The sequence below is a fragment of the Chanodichthys erythropterus genome, chromosome 23 (genome assembly GCF_024489055.1).
Source record: "Chanodichthys erythropterus isolate Z2021 chromosome 23, ASM2448905v1, whole genome shotgun sequence".
Classification (NCBI taxonomy): Eukaryota; Metazoa; Chordata; class Actinopteri; order Cypriniformes; family Xenocyprididae; genus Chanodichthys; species Chanodichthys erythropterus.
Genome location: NC_090243.1, coordinates 10672316 through 10694627, shown reverse-complemented (window position 1 = coordinate 10694627; position 22312 = coordinate 10672316). Strand labels below are relative to the sequence as shown.

Here is a 22312-nt window from a genome sequence, read left to right as displayed (position 1 = left end):
CACATATAGTGTCAAGTTATAATAATAACAGTCAATGTACAATGATCTGTTTGTGATCAAATAACTGAGAAATTTCCTCTACATTTGTCTATGTGTATGTATACACTCCTTGTAGGTCTTAATGCACTGTATATGACACCTGCACAAACACAATCATACTTCAGATTTGCTATTTTTCCATGAACTTTCACAGCAGTCCTGGCCCCCAGCGGGGAACCTCAGGAGCTCCTTGAAATGTCTCCATCAGAGCCTGAATGTTAAATTGCGCCTGGGGCTCTCCTCTGTTCAACCTTCCCACATTAGATCAGCATCTGACAGAGAGAGAAAAAGACATTTCTGAACACAGTGACCCAGCTGTTTGGAAGATTATCCCATCTGCAGAGATACTTTGCTCAGTAAATGTTTTTTCAAGCGCTCTGTGTGGGTGAGTGTGTACGTGAGAGGCCTAAACTGTTTAAAATGACAGTAATATCTTACCTCTCCTCTTCACAGGACTGCACCGTCTATGAAACTGAAAATAAGATCCTCCATGTGGTAAGTGTTTCTCTTCTTTTTTTTTAAACGCTGCAATATGAGGCTGATAATGAGCTCTAATGTTTCTCCTGTGAGCTCTGCCCCCATTTCTTCATTTACAGGAAGAACCGTGAGGATGCTCATACACATACTCTCTCTGCATGTTTTTTCTGGGTGATAGACAAAATGTAACGCTTGACTGATTTTATAACCACTGTGACGTAAATAGACGTTTAAATGTAGTTCATATCAATGATGCATTCAGAAAACTGATTCATTTGAATCATCGTTCAGAAGTGTTCGCCATAGTCCCTGTCTTTTTGCCTCCAAAGAACCTTCCTTTTTTTTTTTTTTTTTGCAGTAGTAGTAGTAGTAATAAAAACAGATCTAGTATTACATTAAATAACAGTATTTCTCACAGTTATAAATGTATGCGTTTTAGTTTGGTGCTCTTACTCTTTTTTTTCCAGTAAAGAACCATTTTAAGGCCTCTTTGAGGAAAAAATATATTATATTATATTATATTATATTATATTATATTATATTATATTATATTATATTATATTATATTATATTATATTATATTATATTATATTATATTATATTATATTATATTTAAACAACTCCCTGCCAATACAGAACCTTTTCCAAACCAAATTATCAATAAAATGTAAACTCCTTACTGATTGTTGGACCGCATAGTGATGAGAATAGACATTTCGTTTATAGATAAGAACCATTTTAATGCCTACTTGAATTTATTTTATTTTATTTGTTCATTTTATTTTATTTTATACATTTTGACCAAATCATTGATAGTTCTTTTTTATAGATAAGAACCATTTTTAATGCCTGCTTTATTTTATTTTATTTTATTTTATTTTATACATTTTGACCGAATCATTGATAGTTCTTTTTTATAGATAAGAACCATTTTTAATGCCTGCTTATTTTATTTTATTTTATTTTATTTTATTTTATTTTATTTTATTTTATTTTATTTTATTTTATTTTATTTTATTTTATTTTATTTTATTTTATTTTATTTTTTTATTTTTTTATTTTTGACCGAATCATTGAAAAGAACTGATTCAAACAAAGAATTCTTTCACAAATTCCATGAAGGATTTTTTTGTTTGTTTGTTTGTTTTTGTTTAGTTTTGTTTTTTTGGGTGCAGGGATCTCAGGCTTTTAATTTAACATTGAAATACATTTTAGGGATGGCTTTTATGAATTGTAAAAGACGTGATTCTTTATTTAAGTGTTTTACATTTGTTACTGTAAAATCGTCAGATAACATGACCAGTGAGTGGACGTCATTTAGTAAACATGTATTATGCTACTACAGGCCCTGAGGTGAAGCTCCCATTGCAGTCACAGGAGACCCACATCAAGGCTCTTTGTGAGATTCCTGTCTCATACACACTAGCGCACAGCAGTGTGTGTGGCAGGTCCTGTTGTCGCCACAGACTGCTGGGCTGGGCACAGCTGTCATTCTCACTGAGTCCCACAGCTATAAATACCTTCACATTGCGCCTGCTAGCAGCAGATTTCATTTTCCAGCACCACCCAACCTCAGTTACTGACTGTAGGAGGAGAAACAAACACACCAATGACACCAGATGAAAGCAGAAGCTGAGCGAGAGATGAAACCATAACAAAGTGAATTGAAGTGCTACAGGACCTAAAATGCAAATATGAATCTGCAGTATACCTACAGAAATGCTAAGCAGAGAAATCCAGGTGCACTTTTTGCAAATCCAGTAGCAATTAGTATCATATCTTAATGACAGTGTGCCTTTCAACATGGCACTAGATAGGTACAGTACTTTATGTAGGTTGGTAGAATGATTAGTACAGGAGATAGATAGGTAGAGAGATAAGTAGACAGATTTAGTGGCTAGATAGGATGGTAGGTTGCTACATGGTTGGGACTAAGGTTTTCTAGCTGGTTGCTAGGCAGTTGCTAACCGTGTTGCGCTAGTTACATAATTAGATTATTTTTTTCAAGTGACTAGTAAAATAACATTACTTTTAAATTTACAACAAAATATCCTAGTTACTTTTTCAAATAAGTGACGCAAGTAAACATGATGGTTGTTGTAGTTCTGTCATGATCTTGGAGAGACTGGCATGGTAATAGATATGGCAATGTTAATTTATTTGGTCTATAGAATAGATTTGCTATGCTGCTGCTGTTGCAGATCAAGTACAAAGACTTGCTACTGCCAAAACACTCACAGTCATGCTGCTGTAAGCATGTAAGACATGCTGCTGCTGCACACATAACATACATAAAATAACCCCCTAGCAGATCTATACAGGCGGAGCTGGGGAAGCTGGAGGGTTTTTTGAAAGCACGCCGCAGACTGCTAACAGCAAACACTACTAGTATTAAAATTTTGAGGTGTGGCTCATTGTCCGCTGATGCAACAGCAACCAATCAGCTGCGCTATGTAAATAACGATGCTAGCTAGCTGTCAAATTGACATAAGGACCTATCAGCCTGCGCCATCTAGTGTTTCATGACGTTTCTAGACTAAAAGTGAGCATGCATTTACTTATTTGCACAAAACAGATTCAGTCTTCCTTAAAATTAATTGAAAACAGTATAATGCAAACTCAGAATATTATATGCAAACCTGTAATAATTAAATATGTTAAATAACACAAATATACTTTCTCATTTTATTAACAAATGTCTTTGATGCAGACATTTGATGATGCAATTCAACCATTTTAATAAGCATAAATGACTTTAGATAAACATTACATTTGTGTTTAATTTAAAAATATATATATTATTGCTGAAGAAATTCTTCTGCAGTCCAGAATGGCAGCACAGTAAGGTTTGTTTGAGTTACGCCCTCTATACAAGGCAGGCATCAATTTGCATTTCCTTCAGCCTGAGGCTTATTCATTTCACTTATGGTGTAAAAGGGTCTTTACATTTGCCAAAAATAGAACTTTTTTGATATTAAAAACAAACAAGCAAGCCCAGCCCAGGTGAGAAAAAGTAATGCAAAAGTAACATAACACATTACTTTTCATTAAAGGTAACAAAGTGACGCAATTAGTTACTTTTTGGGAGTAACACAATAATGTAACACATTACTTTTAAAAGTAACTTTCCCCAACACAAACATTGACTTCTGCATTCTGTGATCACGGGACATTAAACCTAAATTTGATCATATATATGAAGCTGAGTTATATGTAATAAATGATCACCCAGAGCAGAAAAGAATTTATATGCTCTCTCTTTTTCTCTTTCTGAAGTGTAAGACATTATCTGGAGTATGTGACCACATCATCTCACTGTCGTCAGACCCCCTGGTCTCCCAGTCGGCACATCTGGAGGTGGTTCAGCTGGCTAATATTAAACCTACAGAGGGTCTGGTAAGATCATTTATACTGTACATTGCTACTGACCGCTGTTCTAATTACTGCTGTTTATCACTATGATTTTAATTTAGTTATTTAAATTACTGTAGGTTTTTTTTGTAAATGAAAATGTATTTGTTCATAACTTAGTGTTAATGCTGTCACACTAATTGTGATTGATAAATACTTTTGTAAAAATAAATCAGATTATCTGATAATTTATCTACTACCGTTCAAAAGATTGGGGTCTGTAAGATTTTATTTTTTGAAAGAAATCAATACTTTTATTCAGCAAGGATGCATTAAATTGATCAAAAGTGACAGGAAAGATATTGATAATGTTATAAAAGATTTCTGTTTAAATAATGCTGTTCTTTTGAACTTACTATTCATCAAAGAATCCTGATGAAAATCCTGATTTCCACCAAAAGTATTTTCAACATGTTTTCAACATTGATAATAATATAAAATGTTTCTTCAACAGCAAATCAGCATATTAGAATGATTTCTGAAGGATCATGTGACACTGAAGACTGAAGTAATGATGCTGAAAATTCAGCATACCAGGAATAAATTACATTTGAAAATAGATATTAAAACAGAAAACGATTATTTTAAATGGTAATAATATTTCACTGTTACTGTATTTACAATATTTTTGATCAAATAAATACTGCCTTGATTAGCATAAGAGACTCCTTTCAAAAACATTAAAAATTCTTACCACACCCAACTTTTCAATGGTAGTCTATTAAAGATATTGCCACATTAAGAGCTTAAGTGTAGTTTTTTAGCTTGACTGTAGCTTCACTAATTGTAATTATAAGTAACTTGTATAGCTTGGCAAACAGTTTGAAAGTCATTCCCCAACACTGATCTTTGTCCTAATGAGCGATATGTGTGTGTGTGTGTGTGTATGCTTGCTTGTGTTGATATTTGATATAATTTCACTTCTCTATATGCACTTGAATAAACTAGATGAAGTGCTCTTTAATGTGTGTATGAGACAGAAAGAGGAAGAAATGAAGAGGTTATTCATTATAGTCTATTATTCTTTTCCTTTGTCTCATATCTTAAGGGAATGTACATCAAATCCACATATGATGGACTTCATGTTATCACAGGAACCACAGAGGGGGTAAGAGCCAGTCAGTGTTATTGTGTGTGCTCCAATTCATGTGTCTTTATAATGTCCAGTATGCTGCAGATAAAACGAATAAAACTCAGCAATTGATTGTACAGCTATTACTGCACATGATCAAACCACAGAGCGGGAGAGAGAGAGAGAGAAAGAGAGAGCTATGCAGACAGGAGTGCTCTAAATAAAGATCCACTGATCATGTGACTGAAAGCTCTTAGTTTTTGTTGTAGCTCTAATAGTGGGTGGAAATCACCCGGTATACTGCAATATAGAGTCCCCATAGAAAAGAAAAGGCACAATATATATTTCATATGTCATATATCAATTGCATCTCCTAGACCACACTGGGATTAAATTGATAACAAACAGAGATTTCTCAGACAAATGGAGGTTTCTCAGATTTAACTCTTGATCGCATGTCTCCTCTAGAGTTTTAGAAGAGATGTGTGCTCAGATTTGACATGATACTAAAGTGTGCAGATTCAGAAGTCTGAGATTTCAACATGATCTCATTTCCCATCGAATTATCAAGAGCTATTCTATCCACATTCATTTTGTATCTCTGCTCTATGCTCATTGTTTTTTTTTTTATTTACAGTACACTATAACCATGATATCCTAAATATAAACAAGTTACAATATAATTAGAATACCAGACTGCTTTTATGATGCAATTCCAGTATCTTTAACAGTAGGGCATGGTGCAGGCAACATAAAGGTAATGGGTTCAATTCCCAGGGAATGCATAAACTGATAAAATGTACACTACTGGTCAAAAATTTGAGATTTTTTTTTTTTAAATGTTTTTGAGCCAAATCAGTATATTAGAATGATTTCTGAAGGATCATGTGACACTGAAGACAGGAATAAATTACATTTTAAAATATATTAATATATTTAAATTGTAATAAAATCTCATAATATATTACTGTTTTTAAAGTATTTTGAATCTAATAAATGCAGCCCAACAAGATTTTCATTTGTCTTCGGCACACAAATGAAGATATTTTATTGAAATCTTCGAGATACTTGTCCCTTCATTGACAGTACATGCAACTAACTACTCTGACGCTTCAAAAAGTTCATAAAGAGATCATAAAACTAATCCATATGAATCGAGCGGTTTAGCCTTCATTCTAGCAAGAACCAATGAGGTTTGTTCTCAGTCCTCAAGCAGGTTTGGTTGAGCTTCTTTTTATGTTTGCTGATGAATGTTAAAGGGTTAGTTCACCCAAAAATGAAAATTCTGTTATTTATTACTCAACCTCATGTCGTTCCACACACGTAAGACCTTCGTTAATCTTCAGAACAAATTAAGATATTTTAGTTAAAATCCGATGGCTTCCATAGGAAGCCATGTCATTTCCTCTCTCAAGATCCATAAAGGTACTAAAAACATATTTAAATCGGTTCATGTGAGTACAGTGGTTCAATATTAATATTATAAAGCGACGAGAATATTTTTGGAGCGCCAAAAAAACAAAATAACGACTTTTATTGACTTTTAGTGATGGCTGATTTCAAAACACTGCTTCAGGAAGCACAAGTGAATCAAACTGCCAACGGCTGAAATCACGTGACTTTGGCGCTCCGAACAGCAGATTCGACACACTGATTCACTGTGCTCTGATGATTCCTGAAGCAGTGTTTTGAAATCGGCCATCACTAAATAAGTCGTTATTTTGTTATTTTTGGCGCTCCAAAAATATTCTCGTCGCTTTATAATATCAATATTGAACCACTGTACTCGCATGAACTGATTTAAATATGTTTTTAGTACCTTTATGGATCTTGAGAGAGGAAGTGACATTGCTTCCTATGGAGGCCTTACGGAGCTATCGGATTTCAAGTAAAATATCTTAATTTGTGTTCCGAAGATGAACGAAGGTCTTAAGGGTGTGAAACGGCATGAGGGTAAGTAATAAATGACAGAATTTTCATTTTTGGGTGAACTAACCCTTTAATAAAAGCATACATTCTGTCTGTTCATCATAAAACGATCAAGTCTCTAGAAAGATGGACTAAACCTCTCAATTAGCCTTTCGCCGAGCCCAGCCCCCCTTAGTTACTGTTGCTTTGTCCGACAAGCCGTGGCGCTGTCACTCCACACGCAGTGAAAAATACATCGCGGAACAAAGAGGATACTGACCACACATCGACAGACAAGACAGAGCAGGTTACTTATGATATTAAACAAAGTCCCAGCTTTCAAACCGTTTAGTTATTAAAAAAATTCAAACAATAAAAACCGTTTTGTTGCTCTTTAATGTGTCGTGACCATGGTCGTGACAGATTGCTGTAGATCCTCAGCTCAACCGCTCGTAAAAACCGATCATCTCTTCCTATTAGTCCATGAACATGAGAATGAATGTTGTTTCAAACACGGAAAGATGTCAATACATACCATTTTTCAAGTTTAACTCCACCGAGGTTAATCTTTTAACTACTGGCTGCTTTGTCAGACAAAATGACGGATGCGGCGTTCTGATTGGTTAGATCGCTTGTCAATCAAACTCCCGGCGAAAGGTCAATTCATATGGATTAGTTTTACAATCTCTTGATGAATTTTTTGAAGCATCAAAGTGGTAGTTGCATGGACTACCATATAATATATCTTTATTTGTGTTTCGAAGATAAGCAAAAGTGTTACAGGTTTGGAATGACATGAGGATGAGTAATTGATGGATTTTTTTCATTCAACTATCCCTTTAATTATTCCGTATTTTTGACCGGGAAAGTATACCTTAAATGCAGTGTATTGTTTGGGTAAAAACATCTACCAAATGCTTAGATGTAAATGCAATACTTATAATTTTGCAGTACGTATTTTTTATTTGACATTTATTTATTTCCCATCTATTCTGTCTTTTTATATCTTCATATCTCTTTCTTAGTCTCCAGCAGATCGCTGTAAAAAGATTCACGCAGGTGATGAGGTCATCCAGGTGAACCATCAGACAGTGGTGAGTGTCAGTCTTTCTTATGCCAAATGTGGCACAGAAGCGCTTCTGAAATGGCAATTAGGTATCTTTACACAGACTGTTTAATGGTGCTCAGTGGTGGCATAAATGCATTAACACAACAATTTAAACTGCATATTGTTTTACTAGGGGCTGAGTTGGATCAGTGCAGGAATTTAGTCTGGCTTTTATGCTGCATTGCGTCTTTACACAGAATTTTGAGCAGGCACAGAGCAGCCTTAACTCAGCTGTGTAAAGATGCCTTTAGTCATTCAATCCATTAGGCTCATTTATATTTATATTTATATTTTATCATCCATCCATTCATTCATCCATCAGTTATTTTCCCCTATGTATGCAAGTCTCACTTGGCATTCAACAGCAGTTGCCACCTTCCTCCGTGATTGTGTATGGAATTATGGGACTGAAATGAGTTCCATTTGAATTTAAGAGCTTTAACGTGTCCTTGTTAAAGCACCAAGAGGTTTCAAACATATTTCAAGTATTACTTGATGTATTTTCAGCTCATTTCTAGGACTGGGGCAACTATATTCCAATTTGACTAAATTCACAATGCTGATTAAGTGTGTTATGGCATTTTTAAGTGAAACTGGAGGGTGTTTAAAGGGCATAAGAGGCTTTAAATGAAGGACAGTGGAGTTTGTTTTTAAGGATGGTTGTGTTTAAGTGATTTATTTATTTTTTTTATATGGAGTGTGTCAATAGGTCCTCCAGGTACTCCTGTGCAGTTGCCTTCAAAGACTTGATAAAGAGCTTTTTTCTGCGTATATGTCTACAACTAACTGCACATGGATTTTAGCTTGTGAAATCAATTCTGTTTGAAATTATTCCCTTAGTGTTTGATGTGTATAAGGTGCTGAATAATTCTTTGAATATTTAAATTTCACTCTCAAGTGGTGGCATGTATTATGAAGTTACAAAAACAAAAATCTAAATGTTCCCTTTTCATCATCTCTGATTACAGTGACTTCTGACATTGCTGTTCAGATTTAAGATGCTCTTTTCCTTCTGTTTTACCTCAAGGCATCAGAATTCAACTTCTGCTTCAGTTTTTCTTGTTTGTCTTCAGTCATCTTGTCGCCGTGGTGAGGGAGGCTGAGCTCTTTTTGTGATGAAAGATCAGCAACACTAAGGCCTCATTAATCTTCATGTAATTAGATTGTCATCACCTTCATAATTGGATAAAAGTGCCTCTAATGTGCGATAAGCGATACGAATTCGGCTTGTAGCGAAAAACGCACAGACAAACAATTACCGTAACAATGAGCAATTCATGCCCAGAAACAACCTAAGCGTATGGTGCATTGTGGGAGCTGCTCTATGTAACGTATGTGATTAGTCCCCATACGCTACAGGATCAGGTCCTCTATATCCAGCCCATCTCAGTGTGTGTGTGTGTGTGTGTGTGTGTGTGTGTGTATTTGTGGTTGTATCTGTCTGTCAAGTTTTACCTGCATTGTGGGTACCAAATGTCCCTACAAGGATAATAAAGGATAGTAAAACCTCAAACCACATACATTTTGGGGACTAGCCAACCGTAAACTGCTTAAACACATTTAAATATGTCTTAATAACGATCTAAAAATGCAGAAAGGTTTCTGTGAATCATTAGCTCTATATAAATCAATAGAATACAGTAAATAGTTATCATTTTGACAGAAAAACAAATGTTTTTGCATGTGAGATATATGTAAGGGTGGCATATTAATATAAACCATTGTTTTTTGGGGGGAATGACATTGAAGTGATTATTGGGTTTATGAAGTTTTCTCATGTTGCTATTGTTATTATATGCCAGTTGAGTCAGTGATAATGTACAATTATATTTTTTTTTTATCATGTTTTAGTAGCTGTGTATCTAACAGCACATCTTAATCATTTTAAAATCACTTGTGGTACACTTCACAGCCTTATTGCTTATGAATTAATGTAGTTTAATAATTCATCAGTAATGTAAACATCTTTAAAAATGTATAGTTTATACATAGTGTGTCACATTATTTGAGAATTATATTTAAACAAATGCCTCCAGCTATTAGCTTCACTTGCTGGCTCACTTGCTAAGCATTTTACAAAAGCGTATTATTTAAAATTATATATATATATATTTAGTGTATAGACTTATTTTATTTATCTTTACCTTTTATTTTTATTTATTAAATTATAGTCATTCATTTTTTAACATTTACCTGAATTATTTTTTTCCACATTAGGCATTTGCTTCATAATTCATGTTTTGTTCAAGTTCAAAATTCATGATTACACATAATATATTATGCATTGAAGGCTCAGACATTTCCAAGGAATGTCAAGTTCGTCCGTAGACTTTAATGAGGAATAAATTAAAAGATTAGCAAACATCACGCCTTATTAGTGTACACTCATCCTACATAGTAAACTTGATCAATATGTACTGTGTGTCAGAAAGCATGTGTGTGTGTGGTACATAGTTATATTCTCTCCATATTCACCATAGGCGAATATAGAGAGACGAATGTTAGCGTTTCCTAGCAGTTGCTTGTCAGGTGACGTCTCTGTGTGGCGTTCTTGTCGAGTCTGTGTATGTTGACCCTATGTTTGTTGCTGTAGGTGGGCTGGCAGTTGAAAAACTTGGTAAGCTCTCTGCGTGGGGACCCTGCCGGTGTGACATTGACCCTGAAAAAGCGTCCCCAGAGCACGCTCACCTCCGCCCCAGCCCTACTAAAGAACATGAGATGGAAGCCCCTGGCCCTGCAGGTAGGATTCAAAATGCCCTGTCCCCAAAGCTTTCATCATTTGGGCTGCACTTTCCCCCTTTATCTGCCACCCGCTCCCTGAGCAGATTAGCTTTAATCGGCTTTTGTGGAGGATTCAAGTTTGCTTCTAGACTTGTGACTCTAGACCATTAAAATAAGCTAAAACAACTCAAAATCATGATATTTCCTAGTATTTAGTTATTTATATAGCAAATATACATCTTTCAAGTTATGCCAAGCTCTTGTGTTGAGATCCATGACCTACAGTAAACTTTTAGTCATTTTCCCCAATAACTCCAACCACATCTGCATGTATATGTGGGCTGAAATATGTTAATGAGCTGATCGTTGCAAGATCAGCACTGTTGTGATTTGTGAATGACAGGTTTTTGCAGTGTTATTTTCACAAATCATGTTTGGTTTTTAAGCATTAAAGGAACTATACGCTCATTCTGGCGTAATAATCAAGGAACTTTGCTGCCGTACCATGGCTGCAGCAGGCGCAATGATATTACGCGGCGCCCGTGAGCCCCTGCTTGCACAGGGAACGTGCCTTGCAACCATGGAGACGTTTGTGAGAGACGCTGCGTAATATCATTGCACTGCTGCAGCCATGATACGGCAGCAAAGTTCCTTGATTATTACGCCAGGATGAGAGTATAGTTCCTAACCATATCAGCCTAGAAAATCGCAACTTTTCATTTTCCGTCGGTTTTAGTACACAATTTAACTACAGAAGAGTCAAGTTTTAAATAGGAAAAATATCAAAACTCTTTGGTGATTTTTAAGCTCGATGCTAACGGTCTAATCAGATTCAATGAACTATGCTAAGCTATGCTAAAAGTGGTACCGCCAGAACCGGAGATCGGCTGAATGGATTCGAAAACGGTAAAACTCAACTGTTTAACTCTAGGGGAGTTGGAAAATGAGCCTATTTTCAAAAAAAGTGAAGTGTTCCTTTAATCAGCAGTTTAAATGTATTTATGGGTCAATACTGGATATTTAACTGTACAGTTTTACATTTAGATTACCTTTGCCATCATCTATCACTCACTTAAAGTTAATCGTAATCATTTAAAGTTTATTATGCTACTTTAAAGGTTCCTAATTTTATTTTGGAGGTCTCCTACAATGGATTTACATGGATCCAAGGTCAAAAAACACTTTCATTTTCTCATAATATTCATTGCAGCTTCACCTTTTTCTCACATTGTCTGAAATGGCTCGATCAAGGATCCAGTCTCTCTAAAACCCTCCTTTCTCAGAACCTACTCTACTCTGATTGGTCAGATTGTTCAGTCTGTTGTGATTGGTCTACCTCGTACAGTGCGTGTTGGAAACAAAACGGCCATTACCGTATCTGAATTTCAGCTTGAGAAGTATACACAGTGATACAAACAGTATGGCGTTGGTTTTACCGTATCAATTCGAGCCTTAGTCCTCATCCTTTGAATGCAACCATGTGTAGCGATTTGCTTTTGAAGCACAGAAAACAGCGCCAACTTGACATGTTGACAGCATGAACTAAAACTCTTTCAGGCCTTAGCTAGAACTACAGCGTTTGAGGGTGGGTCAAAGTAGATGTTTTTTCGTGGGTAGCCAGTGAAATCCATAGGCATTATGCAAATTTGTTACAAACCTACGTAGGTTAATGCAGGAAGAAAAACTGACCACTCATTTCACGCAGTTCAGGATCGGCTCTTTCTTTTGGGAGACAATAACACTTCTTCCAACTGAAATTTTGTATCGCAACCATCAAAACCTGTTTATTTTGTGTAAATAACAGGACTGCTGGGTATCGGAGTTGCTGTTGTGGTTCTTGCGTTGCTTTTTAAGTCATTTGCACTAACATCATTAAACTCAACCTGTTTTAAAAAGGGAACCTGAAAGTGTTTGTGGCAGTGCCAGAGAGAGAGCAGATTAGCTTTAATCGGCTTTTGCTGGAGGATTCAAGTTTAGTTCTAGACTTGTGACTCTAGACTAAACTTTTAGCCATTTTCCCCAACCACTGCCAGACAGATTGGCTGCTTTCATCTTACATGCTCATTTCACTGTGATTATTTGCACGTGCCTCTTTGTGCATGTCGTGTGTACATCCAAATGTGCAGTCTGTGTCACAACCCCTGTTCCCAGCTTTTCAGCTCACTGGAGACACTAATCACATGTCTGTAGTCTCTGAAGTCATTGTGTTCTCTGGAGATGCCACGAATGTTTCCATAGACTCCCACTCATTATGTCAAAGCATCCTGACCCAGAGATCCCAGTGCACTGTTTACTGCAGACAGCACTGCAGAGGGACTGCGCCGCCGTCTCACTGCACAGGGACCTATTAATCTCTATGCCTCGCCCTTGTGACTGTCTGCAGATATCAGTGTCTGGGTCACGTCCTGGAACAGAGCTCCATTATTACATTTAGTTGAGCCCTCAGACGATTTTACCAGTCGTTTGAGCTCATAGTTGAAGTGAACTTTTATCTTTAATCCAATGATCTTGTCTGCCCAGCAGCCAGTTGTTCCCAGGAGTCCAACCAGCAGCTCAGCCACGCCTACAAGCACAATCAGCACACCCTCGAAGCGTGATAGCTCCGCCCTCCAAGACCTGTATATCCCGCCCCCTCCATCTGAGCCGTACACACCCAGGTAACTCATCCAGTAAAGGCTTTTTTTTTAATACTTTTGCTGTTTTTTTTTGTGAAGTTCACCTGTATAAGTTCCATATATCATATTTATCATGACAATTTACATCCTCGCTCACATCCTTACAATTAAATAAGCTGTTTTGCTACTGTACTTTTTAAATGCCTATTTTGATTGACCAACCTCTCTGTATTGGCTAAATTTATTGTGGAAGACTGTATATGAGCTGATGGTTTTGACATCAGCATTGTTGTGATTTGTGTATGATCTTTTATTCACAGTTTAGATAACCTTTGTATGAGCTGACTCACACTTGAAGTTTTTTTCTTGCATCACAGAAATAAATTACATTTTAAAATACATTAAAATAAAATATCTTTGTTAATGTTAATTTCAACATTTAACGCAACCAAATACAGGAATGCACTGCGAATACTCACAACGCAACCAAATACAGGAACGCACTGCGAATATTCACAACGCAACCAAATACAGGAACGCACTGCGAATATTCACAACGCAACCAAATACAGGAACGCACTGCGAATATTCACAACGCAACCAAATACAGGAACGCACTGCGAATATTCACAACGCAACCAAATACAGGAACGCACTGCGAATATTCACAACGCAACCAAATACAGGAACGCACTGCGAATATTCACAACGCAACCAAATACAGAAACACGCTGCAAATACTCACAACGCAACCAAATACAGGAATGCACTGCAAATACTCACAGCGTCACCAAATACAGGAACGCACTGCGAATATTCACAACGCAACCAAATACAGGAACGCACTGCGAATATTCACAACGCAACCAAATACAGGAACGCACTGCGAATATTCACAACGCAACCAAATACAGAAACACGCTGCAAATACTCACAACGCAACCAAATACAGGAATGCACTGTAAATACTCACAACACAACCAAATACAGGAACGCACTGTGAATATTCACAACGCAACAAAATACAGGAACGCACTGCAAATACTCACAACGCAACCAAATACAGGAACACGTTTTGAATACTCACAACACAACCAAATACAGGAACGCACTGCAAATATTCACAACACAACCAAATACAGGAACGCACTGCGAATATTCACAACACAACCAAATACAGGAACACGTTTTGAATACTCACAACACAACCAAATACAGGAACACGCTGCAAATACTCACAACACAACCAAATACAGGAACGCACTGCGAATACTCACAACGCAACCAAATACAGGAACGCGCTGTGAATATTCACAATGCAACCAAATACAGAAATGCGCTGCAAATACTCACAACACAACCAAATACAGGAACGCGCTGCGAATATTCACAATGCAACCAAATACAGAAATGCACTGTAAATACTCACAACACAACCAAATACAGGAATGCACTGCGAATACTCACAACGCAACCAAATACAGGAACGCACTGTAAATACTCACAACACAACCAAATACAGAAATGCGCTGCAAATACTCACAACACAACCAAATACAGGAACGCGCTGCGAATATTCACAATGCAACCAAATACAGAAATGCACTGTAAATACTCACAATGCAACCAAATACAGAAACACGCTGCAAATACTCACAGTGCAACCAAATACAGAAACGTGCTGCAAATACTCACAGCGCAACCAAACACAGAAACATGCTGCAAATACTCACAACACAACCAAATACAGAAACGCGCTGCGAATATTCACAATGCAACCAAATACAGGAACGAGCTGCAAATACTCACAACACAACCAAATACAGGAACGAGCTGCGAATATTCACAATGCAACCAAATACAGGAACGTGCTGCAAATACTCACAACACAACCAAATACAGGAACGAGCTGCGAATACTCACAATGCAACCAAATACAGGAACGTGCTGCAAATATTCACAATGCAACCAAATACAGGAACGTGCTGCAAATACTCACAAAGCAACCAAATACAGGAACGTGCTGCAAATACTCACAATGCAACCAAATACAGAAACACACTGCGAATACTCACAACACAACCAAATACAGGAATGCGCTGCAAATAATTGTTGTGTTGTGAGTATTTGCGACACATGTGTTGTCAAACTGATGAAGATGTTTTCTTAATTTGCTGGTGTTTTTTCTATTTGCATGCATTTCTTCAGTGCAGTGAGCTCCCTCACAGTGGGTTGAGCTCTCTCAGCCACAGTAGTTTTTACTGTATTTTTGATCAAATAAATGCAGCCTTGTTGTGCATAAAATACTTCTTTCAAAAACATTAAGAAATCTTACTGTGTGTATACAATCTGAATATACTGTGTTATGTTGTACTTTTAGAGATGAAAAAGGTGGTCTCACAGGTGAGGGGGTACCTGTCGCAAAAGGCTCAGAATCACCAAACTCATTCCTAGATCAAGAGTACAGACGGCGATTTCCTCTCATGGAAGAGGAGGCTGTCCTGTATTGCTACGAGTACGACCCCAGCCACGGACCCACAACGTCCCGCCGAGACAGCACACCCACTTACGGTACACAAACACAAATTTTGTCCATGAGCTCATCTCAGTAGGATTTTAGTTGGTACAGCAGGGTTATTTACTCTTTCATCATGAGGAATTTGGTTTGTGCCTTTCTGTGCACCATAAAATCATTTGTCATTTTCCGTTGGGTTTTAACAGCAGATGTCTGAGGGACTGAATATTGACCCAGCGACTAACTCGAGGCGCAGACCAAACTTCTATGAACATCTGCTGATTGTAGAACAGCAAATAATGAGCAAATAATCATTCTTTACCCCAGTTATGATGCATAACTGAAAGTTCAGTTAATAAGAAAACTGTTAATAAGAAACAGTATTAGATCTGCAAAAGAAAGAACTGGTTTGGGAAACTTTTGCTAATCTAAACATTTTCTGTGTTCAATGTTTTTCCATCACTGCGCATGATTGTATGTTTTTCAAGGTTCATAAAGTGAGCATGTCTGTAGCTAGTTTCTTGCGTAGGGGAGTTGGTTTTAGATTTTCTGTAATTAAACTCTAGGGAGCTGGGCTGCATTTTGTTGTGAGTGTGTGTGTAGCATTATATCCCAAACCAGAGAACTCAGCTCTAGTCGTTAAATGCCAGCGTGAGCCTCTGCAGTGGCACAGAACTGCTGACACACTCCATGCCCGCTGCTTCCCTAGAAAATGAGAGGACACATTAACTCTGACAGTTTGTCCTACACAAACACACACTCGCTCAGACTTACCTTGGCGTCTGTGGAGAAAATGGATTGTGAACTGTCATTTTACCTCCATCTTTCTATCCCTTGTCTTTCCACACACACAGAATGTGATGTGTGTACATTCACATGTTTGTGCTTTCAGGTCGTATGAGGCCCATCTCTATGCCTGTGGAGTATAACTGGGTTCCTGACTACGAGGACCCAGCTAGAATGAAGAGAGAAGGTCGGAGAGGTGAAGTTTTTTGTCTGATTACAAAAAGAGTGGCCCATTTTAGGTGTCCAGTTTTGTATATTTATAGGTATTATTTTATGTGATTTTACATATATATTTTTTATTAAACATCAAGATTTTTTGGGTTAAATAAAATACTATTAAAGAATATTGTAATTAAAAAAATTATTTAAAAATAATAGAGATAAGCTTTGTTTAAAATGGATCAATTTCATTGCATACACAGGTTTTCTCTGATTTTTTTTTTATTTTTCTTATGCATTTTTAAATTATTTACAAGCAACTAATTTCAAGGTGTATCTATAGAGTGATGAAAGGTGTAGTTTATATATATATATATTATGTCTATATATATTAAATTATGTCTATGGTATTGTTTGACACTCTTCCTACATCCGAAAATGATCATGTATATTATTATACATAATATATTATTATATTATCATGGTCCTGCTGACAACCAGAAAGTGTCCAAAACCTTTTTGTCATAATTAACTTTTTATTGGTTCATTTAAAATGGTCCTGCAGTGTGAAAAATCAATTTTTAATAGTACAAATATTCTATTTAACCTCTTTAATTAATATAAGACCATAAAATAGCATGTATAATAAATGTTGATGAGTTGGAAAATGTTTGATTAAAATAGTTTTCGATGAATTATAGCAGGGAACTGCTGAAATCCCTTGAATTTTTATGCCGGCATATTTTAACCATCAGGATTTTATTGAATCGTGAAAAAAAGGCTATGATGTTGAAGCAATATCAGACGAGCAAAAGTGCTGTTTTAATATAACATTGTGATATTGTTTCTGTGCAACAATTCTATAAACAAGAACTTAATGTTGAGTAATTGACATTTCAGACACAAATATGGTCAGCAACTTCAGAGCCTTTTTTACATCAGCAGAAAAGGAGGTGGAGAACGTTATTACATTTTAATGGAAGATTATGAAAATATATAGATATTTTTTTCTTATTTTGAACATGCACTGATGTATCATACAAAATAAAACCAGGGATAATTATTTTTATAGTTTATTAAAAAGTAAAAAGTAGAATATCATAAATAATACAATTTATAAATATTATAAAATACATTTATTTAAAAAATAACAATGTTTTTTTATGTACTTATCCTGAATATCTTCTTTAGGCTTAATATTCACTTTCAAATGCGTCTTTGTTTTCCATCAGTTGATTCTTCTCATTCTGCTTGGATTTCCCTTCATTCTTTCTCTCAGTTTCTTTGTTATTGCATTCTCATGGCACTTATTCAGGAGTGATGTTTAGCTGAGCTCTTTTCCAGGGATCTAATTCTCCTCGCTGCACGGTTGCTCTGAACTGCGCTGGGCATTGCTGATTACTTCCTGTGGCCGCACTGCATGCAGTGCCAGGATAACAGTGGCAGTCTCTGAGCACCAACACAGAGCCAGTGTGCACTAGTGCCGAGACCGTCTCATTTGGCTGCTGCTTTAGAAATACAGTCCAGAAATCTGACAGAAATAGTTGAACTGCAAGAACGTAGACAGATAATATCAATGAAGCTCTTTCATCAAATTTAATTAGTGTGTTTTTTGAGTTCAGGGTTAAAGTTTGGCTCGTTAGCATGTTTTAGTGAATCTTCATCACCATCTTCATTGCGGCTGCAGAGGCAGCATCTTTTGTTTTGACTCACTCTGGTCGTGTCTTACAGCTTTCCCACGCTAACATGTTTTCTTTCGGTTGTCTCCTCCAGGACCTCCAAACCCCTCTCTTTTCTTTTCTTTGTGGAACTTGTGTGTCTTTATATGTGTGTTTTAGAGCAGGGGGGTGGATGATCACCTGGCTGTGTCTCCTAGCTGCTATTTGATCCTGTTAAGCAGCTCTGTCTATCCACATTGTGTGGAGATTAGCGTCTTGATAGCTCTCTTATTTCCTTGCTTTCTCGACTCCCTCTTTTCCTTAAAACTCCGGGGAGAAAATGCTGGTGTTGAGGCTGCCAGATGGTGTTTAGCTGAGAGTAAGAAAGATGGTTAAAAAAGAAAGAGGCACTCGAAGGAGATGGCGAGAGTGATGTAGGAAGAAGATTGCGCTAGAATGCGGGAGTGGAGAGAGGGTCAGAGAGGATAAAGATGTATTAAGGTCACCCACAGCTTGGAAATCTGGGTAATTTGTCATTCCGGGTAACAGTGATAGTATTTTACTGTCGGAATGGTTGTTCTACTAAAGTAATCCTCTGAATAGCATTGCATTCAAAATTCAGAAAATTCATGCATTCCGTTTTGAGGCTTGACTTTCAAAAACAAACATAAAGGTAGAGTTGCACGATTTGGAGGGGGGGGGGGATTCTTGTAGGACAGCGCAATTTGGCCCACATTTTTTTGATTATGCATCAATATGACTATAAAATTGAGTATTTAAAGGGGTCATGAACTGCGTTGTTTTATTGTTTTATGATGTTTCCTGGGGTGCACTTATAATGTTAGCATGCTTTTTACATCAAAAATGGTCATAATTTAGAAATAAAAGGCATTTTCCTACCTTGATTTTAGCCCTCTTATTTGAACGCTCTGTTTTAAGGGGCGTGTCTGCTGTGAGATTTCAGTATAAACACCCACTGCTGTGATTGGCTAACATTTGTGCCTATATGAAATAGCTAAGTATTACACTCTCGAAACTTTTAGCACGTTTTTACTATTACAGCTCTCAAAGTTAACTAATCGTGAAATGTATTGATTATAGCATTACATTTAGATCTATGGCATTATATTTAGATTGTGTCATGAAAGGTTGCAGTGATGAACACTGTAGCTGATCACAGACATGTTGTTGATCGCATGAAAGCAGTTATCTCATCATTGCAACTCAATTTCTGCACACTAACACATGCTTTCATCATAACTAACAGTGCAAACATGATGTAATTAAGAAATTTGTTGAATAAAATATGAGTTTTGCCACGTGATTGTAGTGGGAGCGTTCTTTGATCGTTTTCTAAATATATTTTAATCACTGTTTAAATAACAGATTATTTTCATCCTACTAAGAGAAACAATGTGAAGTTGACCGTTTAGTCACTGGTTTGATTTACTGACACATAGACAAAGAACATCTGACTGTACATGAATCATTCCATATCAGATCAGGCATTAGAATTAACACAGTTACTTACATGTTATTGCATTACTGTCGAGTCCATTCCGTAAAAGTCTGTTTGCAAAGCCTGCGCTGAAATGTGATCGAATTACCAAAGAATCAACAGTGAAATTGCGAATACAAATAAATGAAGCACAACTGAGACATTCATATTGTAGAAAATAAATAACCATATTCGTAGCATTAGGATTTTTTGAAAGGTAATGTTATTTTATTCCTGTATCGCTCTTCTCTTCTTATCATCTCACTAACACACCAGTGGGTGGGGCTAACGTTGGAATGAGGAATAAGGTGTTGATTTCTCCTGGGTTTCACCTATTTATGTCCTGGTTCATGACATTATGTTTCCCTATTCATGACCCCTTTAAGAAAAATAAAAGCTTGAAAAAAAGCTTGATGTTTAACTTAATTTTAGTTTAAATTTTAGTTGTAGACAGCCATAAATATTAGTATTGTTTACATTTTGGTGGAAAGCCGCAGGAAGCCCTTTAAAGCTTCTCCTTTGTTGACAGGTGTGGTTTTGATATTCGCCCTACATAAATGTACATTGTTATTGATGTATTTTTCAGAACTTCCAACTGACATAAAGGTACATTGTTTTTGATGGATTTTCCAGAACTTTCCAACTGACATTTTAGAAGATCCATCCACCTCTTGTCCATTTCAATGAGCTTTATACTGTAGTTTAAAACTAAATAAGTTACAGTTAATTCATTTATGATTTATTATAACTCTACTAGATTGTGAGCCCTTTCTGGCTTAATGTATGCAATTTAAAATCTGCCACCTCTTCAACTTTTTCATCAGCGTGAGGGAAACCGAGCCATAAAGAAGAGGGAACTTCTTCTGGAAGCATGCTGTTGCCATGGAAACTCTGACAGGAGCTCTCCTGAGTGTTTCACATCCCATTGGCTGCTGCCGGGCAACGGTGGACTTGGGTGTGGGAGAAGGGAAGCCCAACAATGGCTGCGGTGGTTCCTAAATCAAAGGACAAGCTCAAATCAAGGCTGCTGGGAGCCCGTTGGTTTGGCTCGCTAATATGGCTGTGACCAATCGGCTTGTTATGCTCATTAGGCAAGAATAAGCCTATAGAGTTTGATTGGATTCGACTGATTTGAGAAGAGTGCACAGGCTTAAGTAGTGCTAATGATAGACCTCTATTGAGGGAATGAATCATTGTGATTGGCCAATTGAGGTTTGGAGTATTTCGAGAGGGGTTTGGGATGCTTGATTGATGGAATACTAATGCAAGCTTATTCAGTGATTTGACACAGCACAACCTGGAAAGTGTCCATAATGTTTGAGAAGGACTGGCTGTACAGATGTAATTTTGATTTACTGCACATGCCAGACAAAATCTCTAATGCCTGATTAACCATATAAAATGGTGACATTGTTGGGGGAAAAAATCCTCTCATAGCGAGTGGTGTAGCCTTGTGGTTTAAGTGGTAATAAAATGGTTGCAGATAAATGATTAAAAGAGGGGGTGGGGGTGGTACCCCTCCGTCCAGAACCCGGGGCGGTCACACCAGTTGCACCACCCTAAGGACATGCAACCTGTGCAGATGTTGACATGGGGCTTTCATGCTCCAAAAAAACTACTGTTATTAAAAATATTGTTCTTTCTCTCTCTCAGAAAACTCTCTGTTGCGGTATATAAGTGATGAGAAGGCTGCTGATCTGGCAGGGCGGAGCATGAAGAGGGACACAGGAAAACGCGGCAAGAAGAAGAGCGAGAAGAGCGGGAGCCCCACCCACTACGCCCTCCTCCCCACCCTCCAAATGGAGGTGCTCCGGCAGGAATCCATGAACACACCCAACCCAGACTCCACCTCTCTTTACCATGTGAGTAGTATGTTTTCTGTCAAAATCCTCTGAAGGGAGACAGTTCGTTCTGTTTCCAAAAATATCTAAACATTCTTAAAAATATAAAATACCGTTCAAATGTTTGAGGTCAGTTCGATATTTAAAAAAAAAAAAAAAGAAATTAATGCTTTTATTCAGCAAGGATACAATAAATTGATCAAAATTGACAGTGCAAACACAACATATTGAAAAATGTATAATATATATATATATATATATATATATATATATATATATATATATATATATATATACAGTACAGTCTAAAAGTTTGGAACCACTAAGATTTTTAATGTTTTTAAAAGAAGTTTCGTCTGCTCACCAAGGCTACATTTATTTAATTAAAAATACTGTAAAAATAGTAATATTGTGAAATATTATTACAATTTAAAATAACTGTTTTCTATTTGAATATATTTCACAAAGTCATTTATTCCTGTGATGGCAAAGCTGAATTTTCAG

At 36.7% G+C, this 22312-nt stretch overlaps 1 protein-coding gene across 1 annotated transcript in view; it reads left to right on the top strand.

The window, feature by feature from the left end:
* The window catches only part of cnksr2a (connector enhancer of kinase suppressor of Ras 2a), a 100267-nt gene that overhangs the window by 53902 nt on the left and 24053 nt on the right, over window positions 1–22312 (top strand). The window contains exons 5-13 of the mRNA XM_067377746.1: window positions 493–534; window positions 3793–3912; window positions 4976–5035; window positions 7933–8001; window positions 10609–10755; window positions 13257–13393; window positions 15732–15922; window positions 16759–16848; window positions 21621–21829. Of these exons, the coding sequence (XP_067233847.1) occupies window positions 493–534; window positions 3793–3912; window positions 4976–5035; window positions 7933–8001; window positions 10609–10755; window positions 13257–13393; window positions 15732–15922; window positions 16759–16848; window positions 21621–21829 (1065 nt within the window). The remainder of the gene's footprint in view (window positions 1–492; window positions 535–3792; window positions 3913–4975; window positions 5036–7932; window positions 8002–10608; window positions 10756–13256; window positions 13394–15731; window positions 15923–16758; window positions 16849–21620; window positions 21830–22312) is intronic.